We start from the raw sequence: 18572 nt of genomic DNA, 5'->3' as shown, positions 1-18572 counted from the left end.
GTGGCCGACGTCATTGCAACAACCAGTCACGTGGTAGCCTACCTGCTACAGCGGTCATTTATCGCGCGTGTCTGGAATTATTCGGCAGAACAATTACGTTATCTGTAGCTTAGGTTTCTCGACAAAGCATTCATTGCGACTCGTCGTTCGTGTACCTTAGACTGGCTGGAAATAATTCAACAACTTTCCTATTTCGAGGGCAAATATTTAAATAAAAATAAAAGAAAATTGGCCTTCCTCTTTAAAGGATTGTTCAGAACACAAAGCCTTTATTTACAATTCTAAAAGTTCACCGTTTCTTGTTTTGCTAACGACATATAAACGTGCCTGGTTTGGACGCAAGACATCAAAAGGAGGCCCGCAGGTGGTACGGGAACCGGATATGTTTCTGGAATACCTGATCTCGCCTCCGTGTGATCGTGGGAGCTACCCTATGATGTGTTATCTTTTTTATTAGTGTGCCCCACCCCAGTCATGTCTTTTTTGTAACCTTTCTCATCGTAACTTATTTTTGTAACCCTATCATTTGATCTTGATACAGATATATAGTGTTCACTATTTTGGATGTAATTTGTAAAAAAAAAGGAAAAAAAGGAAAGAACGACTACAACATGTTGATATGAATTTATTGTTCAATGTCATAAATAAGGAGGTACAATTTCACTCTGAACGCAGCAGTTAATGAATTCGGTATATACCAGACTTAACTCGAATTTATTGTGTTTAGTAGTATAATGTAAAAGTGGGACGTATACCGTTTGGAAATGCACGTGCTCCAAACTTTTCAAACTGATCGCTGCGTGGATTGTTTTGCGTTGATAATAATCTGAGTTTTATATATATCCTTTATATCCTATATATCCACAATCTATGAATAGTTTTGCGCTAATTGTCTCAACGACAAAACAAACGCGTACATTTTCAAATCGTCTAAACTTCCACCTTTACATGTTTACAGGCAGACGTTCTATAGGAAGAAGATTCTATAGCATGGCCCTTATCTTCGCGGTCGAAATGTTTTCACAAAAAACAGATCAAGTGAATATCATTTATGATGCATACATACAGTGTTCAACAACTGATTTTGTTTCTGTTTAAATATATTCACAAAAATCAACAAAAGGAAATGTCCAGCACTCAAAAACGAGCACATGATCGGACTTAGAAGAATGTTTAAATTATCTCTATGTAGACAAAGTTAGATATAAATGCAAGCTTATACACTTATCGTACATCATAGAGCGTATAAGGAAACACTACAAATGAGAATTTGGGTATGTGTCAGGCCAGACAAGCCTGGAGACATTACAAGTCGGACAAAACATTGACGTACGCGGCAAATATTACAAGAAAGACGTGTAGATAATTCGAATTTAACACATCAGCGGGTGTTACAATAATAACGTAAACAAACGTCTTACGCGTACAAGTACCGTGCGTGACATCAAATGAACGATAACCTATCACAGACGAAATAAAGAGTGACAAATGCGTACCTTCTAACAGCTGCGTCCCTGGTGCCTGCAGCGTCTCATTTCTGTCGGTTTTGTATTTTGAAATATTTCTGATATATTTTTGTCTGCTTCAAAGCCTTAATAATATTGTTCTTACTTTAATATACCAAAATGTCAGACTTCCTGGAAATTGTTGGATATTAAGCAATTTATTAGCTGTTTCAAATATCAGAAATAAAATTAATCATTTCACTTAACGTTTGATAAAATATAGCCCTTAAAACAGATATGACTTTGAGGATGTTTTCTATGCTACATGTAATACGTTTTGTGATTCCGGGCACAGAGATAATTAATCATTTGATACCTGCAATTCCAGAAAAAAAAAATACAACAAAAACCACATACTGTTAACAGTGACATTTGCCCAAATAGTTTGTTTTCTCGAATTCGACACAAACGTATTGCATGCAGCAATTATTTAGAAGTCGATATGATGAAAACTTTGGGTCATCTGGTTTGTATATTACAATTTGTATATACAGCGTTCGTCCATGAAGTATATAATGGCCACATCGACTTTGATAATAGATTCAGTTTGAACCTGAATTTTGAGAAAGTAATCAACGAGTCATTGAAATAATCAGGCTGTTAACCCTAGCCCTAACCTCTTCCATCATTATATGCAATACAAATACACACATTAACACAAATGCGTTCTACCGAACCATCTACAAACCAATATACATAAGATAAACAATGTTCCTTTGTACACCGGTATCACAAGATACAGTAACAGTCACGTCATCATCTAGATGTACATACAATAGATAATAAATAGAATGTGCCACAACACGTCATAGACCCGTTTTATCAGATCAGTTAAATAGTACAACCTCCTGTGGTCAAATCCTTGTGGTCAAATCCTTGTGGTAGGAGTACTTGTTACCTCCCTCCCCATCACATCCATTGGATCAACGTGTGAGAATGGCCACAGGTAACAAGTTTCTTATGATATTGTACAAGTTCTAAGTTCCACGTCATACTATCCTGATCTCAAGTGCATACTATAAGCTTAATAACACCTTTATTTTCTAACATAAACATTAAAGAGGTCACATGTTCGCTATACTTTTTCATGTCATTTTGATTCTAGCCTTCGTGAAACAAATTATTATATTTAACAGTTCTTGAAACTTTGCTTTGGAAGGAAGCATCACTGTTAATATTGTTAAAAGCACATCCAAAAAAGAAAAGAGAAAAACGCAGAAAAACATTAATATCGATAACATAGTCTGTGCAATGTTCAACTACATACTATCAAGTCAATCGTATATAAACGACACACAATTCACATTCAAAATGGTTTAACTTTATTTTAAAGGAAAATCAGAAATGAATAACCGGGAATTTCATTTGATACATTCCATGGTTCAATGGTTCTGTGGCCTGAAAGAGGACATTACAGAAATCATATGATACATAATGTGTTCGTGTATTTCGTAATTAGTATGATTGATGTCGTCGCCAAGCAGTCATTGCGTTGTCTAAAAATGGAGCCGGTTGCTTTGGGAATTGTACAACTAATGTCTCACTGACTAATTAAATACATTATATACTAGAGTTTATTGATACATTACTCTTGTGATTAATGGTCCTGTATATTCATTTCCATTGAAGTATGTCTTTGGAGTAATTCTTTAAACATATTTACCTTACTTACTAGAGCACACATTCTTATATATTTGGATGTTGAGAACGTCTAATTGTCATTGTTGAAACGACATATTTACAAGTTTTCTCGCTTGGAAATAAACAGCAGTGTTATAATATACACGATATGTAACCAACACCGACATATGCATCGGTTAGATCAGAGATTTGGTGATTTTGTCATAACAACAGCCGTCTTAAGACAAAAGTCTTAATTTTTAATTATCTACAAAATACTACAAGCCTTTACTTAGACAACGAAAGCATGAATCTATCAACATCTAAACATCCCCAGTTTCATGATAAATCCCTTACGACATGAATCATGAACGCTAATGTTTAAAGATATAAATCAATGTTAATGTTAAAACGTACATTGATACAATTTAAAATGTTCCCTGTATTTTATTTTCAACATTTGTCTGTTAAGTAGGTAGACACGCGAGCCTAACTAGAGGAGAGCATGGTAGAAGTGAAGATCTGCTGTAAGATCTGTGGTAGATCTTTGGTGTCCAAACAAATAAAGGCGTGTCCCGACGGGAGGTGTTTAATCAACTGGGCCGCCTGGTCATCCAGGGAACCTATAAATATCGTGTAGGCGTTCACCTTATCGTTAGACCGGAGTATCTCTCCGAACTTTTTAGGTGAAATATTGTACCGATCAAAATTTGCATCACTTAAAATGATAACAAAGTGCTCATCAGCTTCCTCCTCGCCAAGATCATTGATTGCGTGACGCGTCGCTTCTAGGGTGTTGTCGCCACTTAGACAAAACTGAGAGTGTGCATGCATCGTCTTTAGAACCACTAAACGGTCCTTGTTATTCGCTGGGGCCTTATCCGATTTCACTAACTGGACCTGTAAACGAGTAGAGTTAAGTACTAATACTACGTGGTGAACAATTGGTGTACATGAATCCTGCTTAACCTTTAATTAGGAACGAATTACATGTGATTCATAGGGAGTGTTTTCAAACGTATTCTTAAATGCAAGAAATATAAGTGTTATTTAATTTTTGCTTAAAGACAGGTCTATAACATATTTGCCCAAGCTTCGTTTTTTATTCTACACAAGAAAATAATGTATGCCCGGTAATGTTCATCACATTTTACTTTCTCGGTATTCCCCCTTAATAATTCACGGAGGGCAAGAACATAATGATGGCGAACACTTATATCAAATATGACAATTTTCCATCATGCCAATATATATTGGACTATACTAACATTCGTAAGTAGTATTCTATCTGTGAAAGGCGAAACAAGGAATGGGCGAGTTTATTTGTCCTTGACATAAGCTCACCTTGTGGTCCTCTCCAGAATGTCCGAGAATATCGTATTTAATTTTCTCGTCATATCCATCCAGGGCTTCCATCATCATGAGCGCGGCCTCCATCTCGCGTTCCAGGCGGCCATCATAGCCGTTGAAGCGATACATACTGCCGGACAAGTCAACAACCAGACGCATGCGCTTCGGTTTCTCTTGTGGTGTTCCTAGCTCGGGGTCTTTTTCTCCACGACGCTTGTAGATAGATTTCTCCCCTAGACCAATACAACATATCATGGACAAGGCATCTATATACCTCAAGATGTGAGAATATCTCAAAACAACTTTACAATGAATGTCTATGGGTTAATTTGGAGTTTTTCCAGCTAAACATATCGCCAGCCAACTGATAGCAAAATATTTACTCAATAAGGCGTTTTTGGATTGATGTGTTTACTGCATAATATAGATTATCAACAAAGTATAGTTTCTGTAGATATGTCCTCGAAATGGGGGCTACATGTATTTATTCAGGGAGTTTAATTGTAAATGAAATAGCAATCTTATTTTTACAAATGAAACGTTTAATTAAACACATGAAACGCATAATTTGTTTAAAGAAAAAGTTCAAAGGCAATGTATCCTAAATACAACGTTATATTGCTGATTGTACTTTCTGTATGAGCAGGACTTGTGACAATTTGTATCAGGTATTGGAAAAGTATAATTATCTAAAATGGAGTTAAGATTAAAGTTTAATGTCAAATACCGGTAATACAATTTACCTGTAATGCCCTCGATAAGCTTAGCGTCGTCCAAGTCGCCGTATGCTTGATTTTTTAGCCACTGCCGTTCCTTGCCCTTAGCCTGAAGACTGTCCAAAATTACCCGTAGGGACTGGATTTGGCCGCGCACGTGGTCAAGGAAATTGTTGTACGTTTCTGCATCATACTCGCTCATGTTAATTTCGCGGAGTCTGTCCTTGAACGCTTTCTGAGCAATCTCGCGCGCTGCCTGGCGGACTTCTTCCGGCACGGCGTCTTTCTCCGCTTGCGGTACTTGGTACACGTGGTGGCCAGCGTCAAGTCGGTAAGGTCCTCCAAAACCGCCTAAGCCTGTCAACATACAAGTTCTACATGGAGTCGTAATTCGGAAAGCCTTCCTTCCCACCAACGAATGACGACTTAAAAATACAAGTATACGTACAGAGTTTAAAAACCGGTAAAGATCGTCCTTTATCGCCCATGTCTGTCGACATGCAGATTGTTTTTTGGGGGGTTTAGTTTCTTTCTCAAACCATTTGGCAAAATATATAAATGAGCGAAACATTTCATTTTTGCAAATGAAAATGAAAAAGAAAAAGTTTTCTTGCTATTCTAAAAAGGATCTTCTATAATGACACTTTGATAATAACTGAAAATTTCGAGTAATTTTTTTACCATTTTTTATTTTCAACATGAAAACAAATCTGATTATTTTTTCCAGAAACGGGTAATTTGTCAGCCATAAAATGACAATTAAATTATCTCAAACTTTATTAGGGGAGCGATACTGTTAACGCTTATAACAAACATATCAGCTTTTACTGTATGATGTCATATGAGGTTTCTCACCTGCAGTATTGCTGCCGCCAGTGCCGCCCGCCCACTGATTACCGCCTACATGTGGGGTGTTGCTTTTATCAATCTTTCCGTGTTTTGGACCATCCGCCTTGCGACCGCTCTCTCGGTCGTAGGTGATCTGAAGCTCCTTGCCGTCCGAAAATCCAATCATGTTTTTCCACTCCTGCATGGATCGCTCAAGGTTAGTGACATAAGGTTCCCAAAGCCGCACACATCCGGACACGTCTACAGTAACCACGCCGTCGTTACTTGTGGGAGCTAAAAACAAGGTAGAGCTTGACGTGTGGTACATCCAGGACGCGTAAGAGGACACCTGACTTGGGAACTTTCGATGTCGGAAGTCCCTGCACCACCATGCCGTTCTCCGGAAGGTAAACTGTTGGGTATCGGGACTGTGTTTCGGGCTGATCACCGTACGGCGCCCGAAGTTTGTTCACTCGGTCTATCATGCTATCATCTTGTGCCAATTGCCTTGGAGTCGAGTACACTTCTGAGGAGTCACCATCTGGAAATCCCACCAGCACGGAAGCATACGAATCTGGCGTAACAAAGACGCGGTTAGATGACGTCATGTCCTTCTTCATCACACGTGAGAGAAGCTGATCTGAAAGAGGAATCGTTGCCATCTCATCCACAACGGTTTCCTGTCCTTCCTCTTGCACTGCCCTTAGTGTGAATTCATAATCGTCCGAGCACGTGACCAAGTTCTTGTTGTGGTTGTCTGTAGAAGTGACTAACCACTGGTTATGGCTGACCTGATTTATAGACTCAATTGCAAAGGGCAAGGACACTGAGTGAGATTGAGAACCTGCGATGGCCACTAATGTATCGCCTCCGGCCTTGTAAAAAACCATCGTCCCTTTATTGTCTGTAATAGACGAATGACACATCCTGAATTCATTTCCTTTCTCCTTTTTCTGCTGAAACGAGGGAAATCGTCTCTTTTCCGTCACTGTTTCAGGAAGATATGGAGATCTGATCCGACGGACCTCTCCGGACTCATAATTGACCAGAAATATAGCGTTACTGACCTCCTCGTGCAGGATGACGGTGTCGTCAAAAGGGGCTGACATTGGCGCTAGGTTAACCTTGGGCTGATACGACCCGGATGTAGTCGGGAACAGGTCGTACATGTCGACATGAGTAATAGTTGAAAACTTTGGGTTGAGAGAATATAATGTAACCGGGTTTGATGTAGCAATGTGGACAATGTCCGTATTTGTTTTTCCTTGAGATCGGTAGTCTCTCATTGTGACCGCCACATCACTGATGATGTTGTTATCATGCATGGGGATCTTCCAGTAGGCATCCTGTTCCGTGAAAATTCCAGCCCTGGCCTCCCGCTTCTCCAGCACAGTCTCCTGAACAGCAACCTCTATGGGCCCACGGACCTCTACTGGAGACGAATCTACAGGCAAACTCATCAGTGAAGTCTTTCGGCGACCCTGTCCGCTCTGCATATCCCACTTTCCTGTGAGTCTGAATGAAGGCAACGGAAATTGCTTGGCAAGATTTACCACAGCTTCTGTTGCCCCAAACGGAATTCCATGTTTATGCATGGTCTGTACTATTGTGTCTTTGAGCTCGTTACTGTACGAATCGAAGTCGAAGACGTTGCGGACGACTGTTGTGAGTCCCTCCTCGGGGTATTTTTGTATGTGTTTGACAATGTTGACAACCTCACGTGTAGAGTATGGATACGCTATTAATCCTTGATCTGCCATGCTTCGTAGTTCCCCAAAGGCCTGCACCAATTTTTTCAGTGTTGTTTCCGGTACGTCTGGGCCGTACTGTCTCAGCATTGCTAATTCGGATTCCATATCTGGGTTGTCTATTGCATGACAACTAAAGATGTCACCCATTGATCCGAAGAAATCATTTCCTAAAAATGGAAATCCTGGTCTATTTGCAAGAACAATCATCCTGAAGTTGGGGTGACATTTGATTATATTATTAGAAGGAGGTATGTTCGAATGCGGTGCCACTATCCGTCTACCGTCGGCTAGATGCATTTCCTTCGACTCAACTAATGTTTTCAGTATACATGTTACATGTGTTGGCGCCTTATCTGCCTCATCCACCACCAGGACGTTGCCCTGCTTCACGGCAGAGACGAGAGGCGAGTCCTCGTATACGATGACGCCATCCTTGACGGTGGGTTGAAGAGTCAGGGTCTGGACGGTTGTGTCTCGATGCAGTTGTATATACTCACGGGGACGGTTGAGCAAATATAGAAATCGGTCCACTATCTTATTTTTCCCCACACCCTGATTCCCAACTAACAACAAATTCTCGCCCAGTGAAAAGTCTTTTAACATGTCCTCCATAACACTAAGATGCTGGGGATTATCGTAGAACAGCACATCAGGAACTTTTGTCTTGTTGTCAGGATTAAACAAGGGAACTGTTGTATGTCCTATACGTAACGTTCCGTTATCTACCTCGCTCGTGATGGACCAGTCAAGTGCCAGTGCGTCTGCTTTAGAGCTGTTCATAGGTTTTATACCTGCAGTCTCCATAGATTGGTGAAGACCAGCCTTAGGCAGCTGGGGCAAAAACCTAGCCAGACATGCTTTCTCGATGACCCCGAAGACATCTTTGGATGGGAATTGTGCGATTCTGTTGGCTACGCGAATCAGTTGTCTGGTTGATAATGATGATGCAATAGAGGTCATCGCAGGGTCTGTGGACGACCGCAGTTTGTGGACAAAGCTGACGAGGCCATTCATGTCAGGGCAATTCTTGACCACCTTGTGGATAACTTCAAGCTCCTCAGTCTGAGACAACGGTCGGAGGTTATGGAACAGGAACATTGTAAGTAGTTCCGGGGTCATCCACTGCTGCTTAGTACTTCCAACAACGGGTGGCTCTGACAAAGCAATCATTCGGAACGATGGATGAATGGCCAGTATCCCCTTTTCTCTCATTTGCTCATCAGTTAAAGCCTGTTCTGCTTTCATCTTTTGAAATCGGTCGTGTCTAAGAAGACGCGATCCGTCAAACAGCTGAAGTTCACGGTCATGAATGAGCCGGTGAAGGATGGAGAATGATCCCTGATTTATTCTGTGAACACCGTCAAGGACCGCTAGACTGCCCTCCATAGCCGCTGTGACAAGGGGTGATAGACGCCATGACGTGTCGCCGTTGGGCAGCGTGATTCGCTGCTGCAGAAGGTCGCGTGACGTCATGTCCTGATAGAGCATGATGGGTTCGATGTGATAACCTAGTAACACTGCGAGTTCTCCAACTAGTGCACTTTTCCCACTGCCCTTAGGACCGACGATACACAAGTCTTTACACATGTGACTCAACATGAGCTCAGATAGGAGAGACTCGTGGTACTTTGTCATTACGAAGTTACGCCCTCCAACTTTATTATCTTGTGGGAATAACCCATTGTTGACCGAGAGAGGAAACCGTTCATTAAGCACGACCTGAGTGGAACCATCATCCCTCGGTTTTATTGAAGTAATCTTTAGATGTTTTTGCTTTTTACCATCCATCAATTCAAACTTTTGTAGAATTCTTTCCACAGCAAGCCTTCCATCCTTACCAAGCATGGTGTTGTAGGGGTAAAGCATCTGCAGTAATATTTGGGAGGACATGAGAGGTACAGAATCCATCATCCGTACGATGTTGACTAAATTGGATATGGGGAAATCAGGTAAACCTAGTGACGACGATTCCTTTGTTAAAATCGCTGTAGCGAAGGATAACACTTGCGATAACCGCTGAGACGGCACGTTTTTCGTGTCTACTTGTAATGCATCGAGCTGTTCATTGAAAGGTGGAGAGCTTATGTCTCGTGACTGGAACCTTGACCTCAACGGCGGATCCAAAGGGTTACCTTGATATCTGGGAACAGGATGCCCCAAAGCAAGCACACGGAAATTCTCACTAACACGTACAAGTTTCAACTGATCAAGCTCCTCCTGAGTATGGTCGGATAAGAGTTTGTCATAACGGTCAGCCGCCATTAGGAAGCGCCCGTCGTCTAACTGCATTTCACGATTCTCTAACAAATTGTTGAGGATAGGCAAAACGTTACGCTCTGCCTTTTCGATACCTTCTAATACGAGAATCCGGCCCTCCAAAGCGGCTCGCACTGCACACTGGTCCAGATAGAAGGCCGTTCCTGACCGGATCTCGCGTCTCTGCTTGAGGTCACTCTCGGTCGTATCCCTAGACAGCGACACGTATTCACCCTCACGTTTGGTCAGCTCCAAATACATCATAGCAATCTGTCGACGCAAGGGACCAGGAGGACCTATAATACAAAAAGTAGACAATATGTATATACGTATGTTATATAGCGCATAGCATAGTATAAGCGGAGTATAATTATGGCACAATCAATTGCAAAAACGAAAATACGCTAGTGTTTTATTAATACCAACTAATATATACATAACATACCATAGAGCAGAACAAACACAGAACACATAAAGTTTACAAGAAGAGCTTACACCATCTAAAGAATTTTATTATAAAACACACTTATACATATACACATACAATGTGGGGTTCGGAAGAGATGCACAACCCACTTATACCTACATTTTTATGTTTACAAAAACAAACAAGCGAAACATTGGAATTTCTTTCCTTTTGCTTGTCATATTTGTTGTCCATTATTGAAGTGTTGTGTTGATTTAATGCTTATTATGATACAACAAGACAATTCGGCAAAGTATTGTCCCCCACCGAATGTGAAATGCACAGATGATAAATTCCTACAGGAACTAATTCTATATATGAATGTTTGACAGTCAGTGACCTAGTCAAAAACAGAGTGACCTACTTTTGATAAACGACACACCGCCTCATCAAGGTGAAGCCATGTAGGAGATAGAGCCCGGACAAGACGGCGGAAGGACGGACGGACACGACGCAAAACTACACCACCACCCCCCCACTCCCCCCNGTCAAATATTGGAAAGAAATCCCTGACTTTCTACTGCGGTTTTGGGTACAATGCATAATAAATATTAAATTTGCCTGCATCGAGGAGACTGCCATATCCAGCCACCCCACTCATTTATGATAACATATATACTGCATCTGGCTACAACCAAATCAAGAATACCAACCGTGACAGACAGACGAACAAACGGATCCAGATTAATATACGAGGTTTCTAAAAGGAGCAGAAGGATAATATTATAATATTATCAGAATAATTTGTTAAACAATACATAACTAGTTTATACGGAAGTGCATTAGGGCCATGGAGAAGAACAAAAATATTTTTTTCGTGTTAATAACTCGAAATGTCTACGGGGCCACCAACATCAAACTATAACATACTATAACAGCAGGGTCCTTACCAACGTATAGGTGTATATCTAAACCAATGGGGAACCATAACATGAATATGGAAACATTGGTTAAAAACAAAAAATGGCAGGTACAATTCTAAAGTTAGCAGCCATGCATAAACAGGAGATGGCTAACGCATGATTCCTCTGTGTTTATTACATGTATAATTCACGTATCGCCATCCTCGATATCCAGGGGTTACGCTTACTTTCGCTCTCTGCACCCTTGGCATATGTCATATCAAAATTGAAAGCAAGCGCTTAGCTATTTGATTGCTGCCAGGTAAAAGATCCTTACCAATCACTTAAGGTGATACTTGCCATTTGAAAATTACAGAAGAGCAACGCCCGACTTCAAAGCCAGTAAGTTTTACCTTTACACGACCGCGAGATTCATTTGATGTACATCATAGGATCAAACTAGTCTTCTTGTCTCATTCATAAGGTGCTGCACACTGAGCCTTCGATTTTGCTATGACATATCCCAGGGGTGCAGAGATCGAAAGCGTAACCCCTGGATATCGCGGATGAAGTGAGCGTAACCCCTGGATATCGCGGATGAAGTACTAGTGAGCGTAACCCCTGGATATCGAGGATGACGTAACCCCTGGATATCGAGGATGACGTAACCCCTGGATATCGAGAATGACGTAACCCCTGGATATTGCGGATGACGTATCGCTTGCTTTACATTCCTTGACAAGTAATTAGACGCAGCTATCATCCTCAGAGGTATGCACTGTTTACATGGTGGGCAGGTGCTTCATTCCAAATTTTAATAACAGATACAAGAAATAATTGCCAAACAGAAACAGTGCCATTATAAAGTTTCACACGGGCTGCAGCAAAAAATCCATATAACTACCTCTATTGTGCAATGTTATAACGATTTGGCATATTGTATCTTTGATAGCAATTTATAGATATACACTAGTTTACATCACAGATAGACATCTCACTCTCCTCTACAACACATACATCTCACACTCGTTTACATCACAGATAGACATCTCACTCTCCTCTGCAACACATACATCTCACACTCGTTTACATCACAGATGGAAATCTCACACTCCTCTGCATCACATACATCTCACACTCGTTTACATCACAGATAGACATCTCACACTCCTCTACATCACAGATATATCACCCTCCTCTAAAACACATACATCTCACAATCGTTTACATCACAGATAGACATCCCACTCTCCTCTATATTACATATACACATCTCACACTCCTCTACATCACAGATACACAGCTCACACTCCTCTACATCACAGACATCTCACTCTTATCTACATCACAGATACACATCTCAGACTTCTCTGCATCACAGATACACATCTCACACTCCTCTACATCACAGATATATCACCCTCCTCTAAAACACATACATCTCACAATCGTTTACATCACAGATAGACATCCCACTCTCCTCTATATTACATATACACATCTCACTCTCCTCTACATCACATATACACATCTCACACTCCTCTACATCACAGATACACATCTCACTCTCCTCTACATCACATATACACATATCACACTCCTCTACAACACATACATCTCACACTCCTCTACATCACAGATACACATCTCACACTCCTCTACAAGACAGATACACATCTCACACTCCTCTACATCACAGATACACATCTCACTCTCCTCTACATCACAGAAACACATCTCACACTCCTCTACATCATAGATTCACATCTCACACTCCTCTACATCACAGATTCACATCTCACACTCCTCTACATCACAGATATCTCACTCTCCTCTGCAAGACAGACATCTCAAACTCCTCTACATCACAGATATCTCACTCTCCTCTACAAGACATATACACATCTCACACTCCTCTACATCACAGATACACATCTCACACTTCTCTACATAACAGATACACATCTCACACCCCTCTACATCACAGACATCTCACTCTCATCTACATCACATAAACACATCTCACACTCCTCTATATCACATAAACACATCTCACACTCCTCTACATCACAGATATCTCACACTCCTCTACATCACAGATACACATCTCACACTCCTCTACATCACATATATCTCACTCTCCTCTACATCACAGATACACATCTCACACTCCTCTACATCACAGATACACATCTCACACTCCTCTACATCACAGATACACATCTCACACTCCTCTACATCACAGATACACATCTCACACTCCTCTACATCACAGATACACATCTCACACTCCTCTACATCACAGATACACATCTCACACTCCTCTACATCACAGATACACATCTCACACTCCTCTACATCACAGATACACATCTCACACTCCTCTACATCACAGATACACATCTCACACTCCTCTACATCACAGATACACATCTCACACTCCTCTACATCACAGATACACATCTCACACTCCTCTACATCACAGATACACATCTCACACTCCTCTACATCACAGATACACATCTCACACTCCTCTACATCACAGATACACATCTCACACTCCTCTACATCACAGATACACATCTCACACTCCTCTACATCACAGATACACATCTCACACTCCTCTACATCACAGATACACATCTCACACTCCTCTACATCACAGATACACATCTCACACTCCTCTACATCACAGATACACATCTCACACTCCTCTACATCACAGATACACATCTCACACTCCTCTACATCACAGATACACATCTCACACTCCTCTACATCACAGATACACATCTCACACTCCTCTACATCACAGATACACATCTCACACTCCTCTACATCACAGATACACATCTCACACTCCTCTACATCACAGATACACATCTCACACTCCTCTACATCACAGATACACATCTCACACTCCTCTACATCACAGATACACATCTCACACTCCTCTACATCACAGATACACATCTCACACTCCTCTACATCACAGATACACATCTCACACTCCTCTACATCACAGATACACATCTCACACTCCTCTACATCACAGATACACATCTCACACTCCTCTACATCACAGATACACATCTCACACTCCTCTACATCACAGATACACATCTCACACTCCTCTACATCACAGATACACATCTCACACTCCTCTACATCACAGATACACATCTCACACTCCTCTACATCACAGATACACATCTCACACTCCTCTACATCACAGATACACATCTCACACTCCTTTACATCACAGATACACATCTCACTCTCCTCTACATCACAGATACACACCGCACACTCCTCCACATCACAGATACACATCTCACTCTCCTCTCTACATCACAGATATCTCACACTCCTCTACATCACAGATACACATCCCACACTCCTCTACCTCACAGATACACATTTCACTCTCCTCTACACTACAGATACACACCTCAGTCTCCTCTGCATCACAGAAACACATCTCACACTCCTCTACATCACAGAGACACATCTCACTCTCCTCTACATCACAGATACACACCGCACACTCCTCCACATCACAGATACACATCTCACTCTCCTCTCTACATCACAGATATCTCACACTCCTTTACATCACAGATACACATCTCACACTCCTCTCCATCACAGATACACATCTCACACTCCTCCACATCACAGATACACATCTCACTCTCCTCTACAGCACAGATACACATCTTACTCTCCTCTACATCACAGATACACATCTTACTCTCCTCTACATCACAGATACACATCTCTCACTCCTCTACATCACAGATACACATCTCTCACTCCTCTACATCACAGATACACATCTCACACTCCTCTACATCACAGATACACATCTCACACTCCTCTACCTCACAGATACACATCTCACTCTCCTCTACACTACAGATACACACCTCAGTCTCCTCTACATCACAGAAACACATCTCACACTCCTCTACATCACAGATACAAATCTCACACTCCTCTACATCACAGGTTCACATCTCACACTCCTCTAAATCACACATCTCACTCTCATCTACATCCCAGATACACATCTCACACTCCTTTACATCACAGATACACATCCCACACTCCTCTACCTCACAGATACACATCTCACACTCCTCTACATCACAGATACACATCTCACACTCCTCTACATCAGACATCTCACTCTCATCTACATCACAGATACACATCTCACACTCCTCTACATCACAGATACACATCTCACACTCCTCTACATCACAGATACACATCTCACACTCCTCTACATCACAGATTCACATCTAACTTTTAAAAGGAAGAAAAAGAACAGACAATCTACATGGTATGTTTGCTCATAGCTCAAACGATAAAGACGCAAATGTAATCAAGGCCTTTGATATGAAATACTTTTCACACAAAGCATATATATGACACAAAAAAACAAATATTTGATGCAACGTAGACAATACTTTATTGGTGTTCGTGTGCTCTGTGAGAGAGATGGAGACAATCACAGTTGTACCCACACAGACACAGCAAACCTATACAAATGTTTAATTGGTCTGGTGTCGGCAGAGAACGGCTAACCACCGAGTCCTATTCTTGCCGGGACATTGATTTCCGGCCGATGTCTTACAACTGCTGTCCCGTATTTAGGGCTGGCAGTTAAGGCAGAGTCTGATTGATGTGCGGACAAAAACACATATGCACTGCTGTCTATACATAAAACATACATACACTTGAATCGTTAAAAAAGGCGCAACAAAACAGGGAGGGGTTAATAGGGAGGGAAAGGGGGTAAGTGGGCTCGAGGATGAGAAACGAATCTTGGAGGCAAACAATGAGAGATGACAAGTTGTTGATTGTCGAGACAGTCATCAATAATGATTGCGTTCAAGCTAATTCCTATCAGGGAAACGCGCTTTATTTCCCCGGACTGGGCCACACAGTACGTTCTTTACTGACACACACAGTCCAATGTATGTATACATTTTGTAGAACTGAAACACAGTACATTGTCTATACTTGACATTCTTTTTTTCCATTTTTGTTAAATCTTGAACACATTTTGTAGCACGTTAGACATTTCAGAGTTTCATTCTATCGACCTTACCGTATGTGTCTTAAGGGATCGAAAATGACTATTTCAATTCATTTCACAAAGATTTCACTGAATATTGTATACAAATTCAAAACGGGGATGACCATAGGGTGCGTAATTTTTTATTTTATTTGGGTTTTTTTGCATTGACTTACTTAACATTCAAATAAATGCTTCCTTATACAATGTATGGTAGTTCAGGTGATGTCATTACTCACATATCTATAAGACTGAGACATTTACGACAATGTATAAGACTGAGACTTTGTTTACTCTTTCCTGTGTTGTCCTGATAATGCTTCTTACTTTGTTATCGATGCTTTGATTGAATCTGACTGACAGTTCGTATCTAGGAAAACAGAAATGTATTCCTTCCTGGAATGAAACTGACAGTAGAATCAGCGTCAGCGGTGTACTGGTGTCGCTGAAGCTTAAGTACAACACACGCGACGACTGAGAAAAGATTCATGGACAGTCTTCCGTTCTGCTTATTGGTTCATTAACAAGGTAGCAGAGCTATAACCAAGACAGTAATGGAACAATTACAGACTGTCTTGTATTGGACAACTTATCAACGTCTGTTAATATGGGTATCAATACAAGATACACTGTCTGTCAGTTATCAGTTGGAAAATATCTCACTCGTATTATGGAGTAATAATCATATATATTAAAACTACAATAAAGTGTCTGTCTTTAATTTGGTGTTTAACACATTTAATATCTACAACACTCAAGGGACGGGGAGTGTTAAATTCTGTCCCAGTCGTTTGTTTTATGAGTGGGTTTTCATACATTGATTTATGAGGTGGGTTACACACATTGTTTTATGAGTTGGGTCTTAAATGTACATATTGTTTGATCAATGAGGTTTTACACACTGTTTTATGAGTGAGCTTGCACACATTGTTTTATGAGTGGTTCACAAATTGTTTTTATAAGTGGGTTCATACATTGTTTTATGAGTGGGTTCACACATTGTGTTATGAGTTCGGCTTCATACATTGTTTAATGAGTGGGTTCACACATTGTGTTATGAGTTCGGCTTCATACATTGTTTAATGAGTGGGTTCACACATTGTTTTATGAGTGGATACACACATTGTCTTATGAGTGGGTTCACACATTGTTTTATAAGTGGGTTCATACATTGTTTTATGAGTGGGTTCACACTTTGTGTTATGAGTTCGGCTTCATACATTGTTTTATGAGTGGATTCACACATTGTTTTATGAGTGGGTTCATACATTGTTTTATAAGTGGGTTCACACATTGTTTTATGAGTGTGTGAACACATTGTTTTATGAGTGGGTACATACATTGTTTTATGAGTGTGTGAACACATTGTTTTATGAGTGGGTTCATACATTGTTTTATGAGTGAGGTTTCACACATTGTTTTATGAGTGGGGTTTCACACATTGTTTTATGAGTGGGGTTTCACACATTGTTTTATGAGTGAAGATTCATATATTGTTTAATGAGTGGGCTTTCATACATTCTTTGATGAGTGGGGTTTCATACATTGTTTTATGAGTGGGGTTTCACACATTGTTTAATGAGTGGGGTTTCATACATTGTTTAATGAGTGGGGTTTCATACATTGTTTTATGAGTGAGGTTTCATACATTGTTTTATGAGTTAGGTTTCATACATTGTTTAATGAGTGGGGCTTCACACATTGTTTTATGAGTGGGGTTTCACACATTTTTTAATGAGTGGGGTTTCATACATTGTTTATTTAGTGGGGTTTCATACATTGTTTTATGAGTGGGGTTTCATACATTGTTTTATGAGTGGGGTTTCATACATTGTTAAATGAGTGGGGTTTCATACATTGTTTGATGAGTGAGGTTTCATACATTGTTTTATGAGTGGGGTTTCACACATTGTTTTATGAGTAAGGATTCATATATTGTTTAATGAGTGGGGTTTCATATATTGTTTTATGAGTGGGGTTTCACACATTCTTTTATGAGTAAGGATTCATACATTGTTTTATGAGTGGGGTTTCATACATTGTTTGATGAGTGAGGTTTCATACATTGTTTTATGAGTGGGGTTTCACACATTGTTTTATGAGTGAGGATTCATATATTGTTTTATGAATAATGTTTCACATTTTTTTTAAG

The 18572-nt window shown here is 40.4% G+C and overlaps 1 protein-coding gene across 1 annotated transcript in view; it reads right to left on the bottom strand.

The window, feature by feature from the left end:
- Positions 1–274: 274 nt before the first annotated feature.
- LOC110465282 (von Willebrand factor A domain-containing protein 8-like) overlaps positions 275–18572 on the bottom strand; it is a 35103-nt gene continuing 16805 nt past the window's right edge. Inside the window, exons 3-7 of the mRNA XM_021520991.1 lie at positions 7555–10322; positions 6047–6185; positions 5219–5548; positions 4470–4708; positions 275–4025 (exon numbers count right to left, since the gene is read on the bottom strand). Of these exons, the coding sequence (XP_021376666.1) occupies positions 3615–4025; positions 4470–4708; positions 5219–5548; positions 6047–6185; positions 7555–10322 (3887 nt within the window). The 3' untranslated portion in view covers positions 275–3614. The remainder of the gene's footprint in view (positions 4026–4469; positions 4709–5218; positions 5549–6046; positions 6186–7554; positions 10323–18572) is intronic.

Source organism: Mizuhopecten yessoensis, unplaced genomic scaffold (genome assembly GCF_002113885.1).
Source record: "Mizuhopecten yessoensis strain PY_sf001 unplaced genomic scaffold, ASM211388v2 scaffold11069, whole genome shotgun sequence".
Taxonomy (NCBI): Eukaryota; Metazoa; Mollusca; class Bivalvia; order Pectinida; family Pectinidae; genus Mizuhopecten; species Mizuhopecten yessoensis.
Note: the sequence above shows the minus strand (reverse complement) of the source record. Positions and strands in the feature narration are given on the sequence as shown.